Raw genomic sequence first — 7,233 nt, forward strand, 5'->3', positions numbered from 1 at the left:
CGTGGACGAAGCATTACTTGTTCACGCAATTAACATTGGCATACAAGTGGCATAGGCAGCTCCATAACGGGCTTTTCTAAGTGGTTCAAGTCTAATAGCACTTCAGTTGATAGTAGTCTTCTCGAACCCAATCACGACAGACGCCCTTCTCCAGCGACGTAAAGAGTTGATGTTCAGCCATAGAAGTCGAAATGCTTGTTGTTGTGATTAAGTTTGCTTGCCGCTTTTACAAATGTAACGCTTCGAGTCTTTCGCGAATTAGCAATGAGGCCAAGTAGTGGTAAGGATGAACACTTATTTTCTAAAGCACAGAAGCGCTGTGAGTATACTAGGACGGCTCGAGGAGTACAGTAGGAGTACAATCCGTTGAGACTAAAATTGATATTTGTTTTTGAGGAGTAATAACTATTTTGTGCAAGTTTTACTAAATATTACTAGTGCTGGAAAAATGAGTTGCTGATTACAATGATTTTTTGTCTTACTCCCTGATATCTCCTAGAAGTGGATTCCATTTTCAGGTATTTAAAGGCTGTATTATCCAATAATGCACGTTTGTTTAAAAGTACCAATAAGGTAAGAGGAAGTCAGCATATGCCATTACCATGACTGAGGGGACGTCATTGACCCCAGAGGAGGCAATGAACTCTGACCCCTTATAACCCCGATTCTCTACACAAATCCACACCCTAGCCAAACAAATGTTCTTCTGCTTTGGTTAATTAGTCCAATTTAAGAGTATGACCCCAGAAGTGGGGGAGAAAAACGTCGAATTCAAGATATAATTTTGAAATTGCAGTCCGTGCTGAATATGCTAACTTCCCTACGTTTCTATCAATGTAATGTACAGTTGTTGTGCAAATAATTTTAATAATGGTTACTTTTAAGTGAATACCCAAAATTTGCCCTCAGTATTTTAAATGTGCCATCGGATAAATCAAGTTCGATTTTTTGTGCGCAATTTTGTACTATATAAAATAATTTTGAATATAATTTTTGAATAATGAGCAATAATTACGTTTTATTGCGTACATGAAAGTATAAAGTGCTCAATTTTGTTTATCTTACTACCTAAGATTTATTTCCTACTTCAAACGCGAAACTTTTGTTTAATAGTCCTAAAATGATTTTATTGGGTGTGTTGCTTGTTTTCTTCTGAACGGATTTATTACCGAAGCATTTTGCCTCTATGTTGTGGTAACTTCTCATATTTTTGTCATATTCCCCAAATCGCTTTAAACACCACTTTCTTATGTTCAAAGTCCTGTTATCCTATATTATTGGACCGCCAACACTTTTATTTTGTCGCATTTTAGGTCTGTGAAAATGTGTAGCTATGCCAGCTAACGGAATCGGAACTTATTTCTAATGGAATCGAAAACTAATGAGGCACATCTCTTCTTGTCGGGTGTTTCTGGAGTATCAAATCCTCAAGCGAGAGCTCTTTTCGCTACTTGTCACGCTACGCACTCTCAAATTCCCGTTTCACTTCCAGCTAATCATAACGTCGATGGGGATAACTACAACAACTGCTCGATCAGGCCAACTGTTTCTTCATGTAAACGGAAGTTAAGTTCATCGCCTCCCGCTACGAATGATCGAACAATGGAGGGGTTTTCGAATGGCAGTCCTACGGCGCCCAAGTGTTGTGTTCAGCCATCGCCGGCGAAGCGTGTTTGCCAAAACAGTTCTCAGCCAGAGGCACAAATGATTGCTGCAACGGTTTCGAGCATTGCACCAAATCAGGCTGCAACAATTGCGCTCGTGAATAATGTTCAGTCTGTACAAGCCTCTGGAGATGCTGTCTCTGCTTTAGCAGCCGAACTAGTACCACCCCAACCTCCTGTGGCATCAGATTTCGATCGTTCGAATTCGGGTAAACTGGAGCAAGTAATTGAGCATGTGCTTGAACTGGCCCGGAGCGATGAACCACATGAGGACGTTTTTGTTCTACCCGTTCGGACTCGGGAATTCATTCCAATGCCCTCACCAATAAACCAAGGAAGTACTCCCAGTTCCAGTCTTAACACATCGCCCCCCGGCTCCCCTTCCAGTTCACCCCGTCTTATTTCTCCCGCATTTTCAAATTCCACTGTTTCCTCCAACCCAATGGTCATCACAGCTCATACATTTCCCAGGTGTACACCAGTAGATCAAGTTCCATCCGGGATTCCACTACATCAATGCTCCGCACCCACTGCGCCACCTGCTGCACTTACTGACTTACAACGAGAGAAGTTGCGTTTGCAAGCTGTACGCGAGTCTAATGTGCAGGTGTCCGGGACGAACGCGCCGCCTACAGTTACAATGTTGATGAAAACTACTGCGACTGCAGATTCCCTTGAAACGTCTTTCATGCAGTCCAAGGGAATAACCCAGAGTGGTTACTTTGATTCTTCAGGTGCGAATATTCAATCACAGGGGTGCGTTCCACGACAGATTCTCTCAAAGGTGTCCATGGCCGTCGCGGAGACAAAAATACTCCCAGTCCAGCAGCCGGAAATGCAGAAGCAGCAAATAAATCAGCAAAATCAAAATCTCCAGCCAAGACTGTTTGCGTACATCCCTCAACGCCAAATTTATGACTCGGCAAACTCAGTTTTTACCGTTCCCACCAGTGTTCAACCCAGACCGAACATATCACCTCAACTCGCTGTGAAAAAGGATTCCACTGTAGAATTCACAAATCAAATCAACTTTCCTCCCCATGGAACCGCAACTTCCAACGGTGTTACTCAAGTGGTCCCCTCTGTTAAGCAGCCTGGTTTAACTCCCGTTCATACAATGCAGTACTCGGACTCGTCTCCCAAATCTGCTCTTGGAACAGTTCCAGCGAGGAAGCGCCCCCCTTCGTCTTCGAAGAGAAAAAAGTCGGCACCGGGTCACCAAAATATACCCCAGGGAACTAAGGTGTCGATTCCTGCCGGTCCCATGACCTTTGTTCGGAATCCTCTTGTAGCTCCTCAAGGTATGGAGTTTGCGCAGCAAGTGCAGCCACCCCTACGGCAACCGACAGCATCGCAGGAAGCCATGAATAAGCTGGTTTATTTCGACTCAAAGAAGTTTTTGTCCGATCCAACTTTGGAGGCATTTGCGTCTGCTCTTCCTCCAATGGGCAGTCCCACATGCTCCACGCTGCCACTAGGTGATGAATCCTGGCTTACTAATTGCGGAATAAAGTACAGATGCAGTGGCCTCGCTCTGAAGGCCGTCTGCCCTTCTGACATTGGTGACACTCCGGCGGAATTGAGTGATCTTTATCTCTACCAATTTCTGCCACAGGCTCTAACTCATCCAACAGTACAGCGCGCTACTCACATTGCAAAAACACCCGAAATCCCATCTCGCATTTGTGTGTCTCCCGAACCAGTGACTCTGGATAATCGAATGAGGTCTTTTTGGACGACACTGCGACACAGTGATTCCCCAGGTGCAACAGACACTGGTTCTGTTGTTGATAGTAATGATTCGTGTTCAATTTTGTTGATGCTGAAGACGCCTTGTTCACCATGCGAGGGCCCGACAGAAAGTAGAACTCCTCCTCTTCAACTTTATCATATTCCCAACACCTGTTTGCTTAAAGCCACACAGCCATCTCATCGGAGTTCCAATGCCACTGACGCTTCCTCGATTGATAGTGAAATTGGCGAATCGGTCGGAAGTAGTCACGAGAAGCTGTCTTCACTAAGTCATGAAGTCAAACCCGATTCTCGCATAGTTTTTGGTGTCAGTTCCTCTCACTTCGAAGATGTTCCGAGGCTTCTTCAGTATTTGTGTGACCAGGTTGGGATCAGCCAAAGTTACGTTACGTACAGTAAGGGTGAGATCAGCATCCAAAATCCAGAAGGCACCTCACATTCCGAGGACCGATTGCGCGAGTTTGGGAATCAATTGAAAATATACTTTTCACATGTATCTGTTCGAGTTGAGCCGCTGGCGTCAATTGGTGCCAAAGCCGAAGAAAGTAGCGATATTTCAAGTCAGATTAAGTTTTTTGCTGAGCTGCAGAAGGAGAAGGCTGACGATTTTATGCAAACTTCGATGGCTTCTAAGCACAGGGAGGAGGTGCTTAGCGTCGCCTCCATTGCATCTTCGAAAAGGCTGACCGGTGAGAGATGCCGAATTTGTCACTCCCTTGTACCCCGAGACTCCGGGCTGAGGCGGAAGTTGGATGAATTAGTCCCTATACCTCCTGTCTTGACAGTAGATCATGGATACCACGCTTCCGACTGTTTTGTTTTTTGTAGCGAGATGTGTCTGAACAAATTTGTCGACTTTATTTCTTCTCACTCTCTCTCTGCTCACATTACGCAAGTCAATAGCAATGCTCTCGAACAGGCGGTTTCGGTGACCGAGTCTCGCCAACACCCCCAGCAACTCGTTTTTGGCAGCGTGCCAGGTTCCATTCCCGTCCTTCTTCAGCATCTGCCGCACAAGAGCCTTAAGTCTCAGGCTGGTGGGCGCAGGAGTTCCTCACTTTCCATGGGTAAGCGAAAAGTTTCTCCCAAGCAGAAGCGATGGCGTGATGTGCGTTGGCGCATATACAAATCCGACGTATATCATGCGCGAAAGTTTGCCAATGTATCACACACGCTCATTGAAGGCGAGTCGCAAACCCCCCGGCTCCTATGCACGGTCATTCGTGATCCTGAGGTTCCTGATACACGTTCGTGCATTCTCTGCGGTGCCAAGGGAGATGGCAGTGTTTCTACGACGGAACGTCTTCTTTGCCTCGGTCCTGATCGGTGGGTGCACCTAAACTGTGCACTTTGGTGTTACGACATTTATGAATCGGTGAGTGGTTCTTTGCACAGGGTGGATGAAAGCATCGAACGCGCATTGAAGACTAGCTGTTCACACTGCGGGAAATTGGGTGCCGGCCTTCCTTGCTACAATCCAAGATGCTCTCTTGTCTACCATGTTCCTTGCGCCATCAGCGTCGGATGCATGTTCTTCACTGATCGTGGAATGTATTGTACGAGTCATCAACCGCGCGACTCCCATCCAATGCAGCTAACTTCACTGGTAGTAAATAGAAAGGTCTACGTTACCCGGGACGAGAGTTCACAAGTGGCCGATGTTGTTCGGGATGATACCCGTGCCTACCGAATTAGGATTGGAAGCCTCATTCTGAACAGTGTGGGGCAACTTCTGCCTCGCCAAATCGAAAGTCGTCACTTCCATACACAGAAGTACATTTACCCTGTGCACTATTCATCTACTCGAATTTACTGGTCTATGCGACGTCCTGGTCAGCGTGCATTGTATCATTGTAAGATCAAAGAGCAAGAAGGTCGGCCACTCTTTCAGGTCACAGCTGTTGATAAGGGCCTTCCAGATGTCGTACTTCAAAATGTTAGTTGCAATGACTTGTGGAAGGGAATTGCAACAAAGATCCAGCAGCTCCGAAGAGAGAATGGTTTGATACAGAACTTCCCTGACTTAATTTGCGGTGAAGATATGTTTGGTCTATCTGAGCCGCATATTGTTCGGGCTATCGAATCTCTGCCTGGAGTTGACAATCTCGTTGACTATGCCTTTCATTTCGGTCGCTTGCAGCTCATTAAAGGTATGCCACTGGCCGTCAACCCTTCCGGTTGCGCGCGTTCTGAACCAAGCTTTCTCACTTCTCTTCGACGTAGGAGGGCTTGTGCAGGCTCTCATGAGAAGTCTCCCATGAAATCAGTTTGTTGCCAATTTAGAAATCTCGGACGTCAATCATCCGGGATTTTTCCTATTACCAACTTGCCTTCCGCTTCTGAGCCATGGAGCCGCATTTCCATAGATCTGACAATGCCGAAGAATTCCACACTTGTGAGCTGGTCACATCAGTACCGACGCTTGAGGAGTGAATTTCATAATAACGTCTCCTTTGGTAGATCGCGCATTCAGGGTTTCGGGTTGTTTGCGGCCCAAGATTTGGAGCCAAACACAATTGTTATTGAGTACATCGGAGAGCTCATTCGACTGGAGTTGGCTAACAAACGAGAAAAGGAGTATGAGGCGCGCAATCGAGGGATTTACATGTTCCGACTGGAGGACAACATGGTCATCGATGCCACTATGTGTGGGGGATTAGCGCGCTACATAAATCACTCGTGCCAGCCCAATTGTTTTACCAAGTATGTTAACTTTGACAACGAGGGACATATTGTGATTATTACCAAGAGAAAGATAGAGAAGGGTGAAGAATTGACCTACGACTATCAGTTTGACTTTGAAGATCGGACAAGCAAGATACCTTGTCTCTGTGGTGCAGTCGGTTGTCGAAAATGGATGAACTGATCTCGTCTAACGCGTGCTTCTCCTGTGTATAGCAATGTAAATATCCTTTAATGCGTGAGGCGTGTACATAAAGAAATGAGCAGGATCTCTTACCACACCTGTCGATACGATTGCGTTAGCCGAGAGGCGTTTCTCTCCTGATCTCATCGTTACGCCCTCCTACGTCCTTGATTGCCTTTCATGTAGATAAGTGTCACCGACCAGCGTGCTTCCTTCACCTCCTGTCCCGCGTCGACAGCTCTTTTTGTTAGGACTGTTATACTCCTCGTACTGAGACATTCCTTATTCCTCCTCCTCTCCCTCTACCCACTTCCAAGTACTACTGCGCTACACAAATCTGATGCTGCTCAAATCGTCTTACACGACTGACTAAGCCCTTTTTCCTCCCCTTTCTCTTACACACACACCACTAGCACACCTTACCCTTTGTTAGCGCAAACACTTGTCTGTACATATCTGTATTGTGTATATTTTCTTACCTTTACTGCGTGTGTGGCGCCATTGTGCGTGTCAGATATCGTGTAAAACAAATCTGCTTTTGTATGGAATGCTCGCTATAGTCGGTTGGGAATTGAGTTGCTGCGGTTATACTCGTGTGATGTGGTTGGTCGTGCTCGTCTGTCAAGTTTTGCCTTCGATGGAAGTTTGTGAGGGGCTCTAGCGCTGTTTTTAGCCCTGTATGCAAGTTAGCGCCTTCTGCGCTAAGCTCTTACCTGTGCTCCTCTACTTTCATCTCGTGGTTCCGGTGAACCGGCGCGCTACCCCCCCCCCTGGTGTGGGCCTTTGTAATGTTAGGTTGGTGCGCGCTGATCGTGTTTGTCGCGGGGACTGATATTGGGGGTCGTGGATTAGCAGGTTGGTTTAGTGCATCTTGTGCTGTAGCGTTTAGGCTCAACTGATCCTGTGGACCTACTAAAGTTAGTGATGAACTTTGGCTCCGCTCTTGCGGCC

General features: G+C 46.4%; 1 protein-coding gene across 1 annotated transcript; it reads left to right on the top strand. All coding sequences in view use genetic code 11, as the record gives it.

Moving 5' to 3' along the window:
* Positions 1-264: 264 nt before the first annotated feature.
* Positions 265-6,282, top strand: EGR_00975 (Histone-lysine N-methyltransferase MLL3; the record flags this gene model as incomplete). Its single annotated transcript, XM_024490224.1, has 2 exons — positions 265-319; positions 1,493-6,282. 2 exons carry the CDS (start codon positions 265-267, stop codon positions 6,280-6,282), a joined length of 4,845 nt encoding a protein of 1,614 aa, XP_024355627.1.
* Positions 6,283-7,233: the final 951 nt, after the last annotated feature.

This window comes from Echinococcus granulosus, assembly GCF_000524195.1.
Source record: "Echinococcus granulosus chromosome Unknown EG_S00003, whole genome shotgun sequence".
Classification (NCBI taxonomy): Eukaryota; Metazoa; Platyhelminthes; class Cestoda; order Cyclophyllidea; family Taeniidae; genus Echinococcus; species Echinococcus granulosus.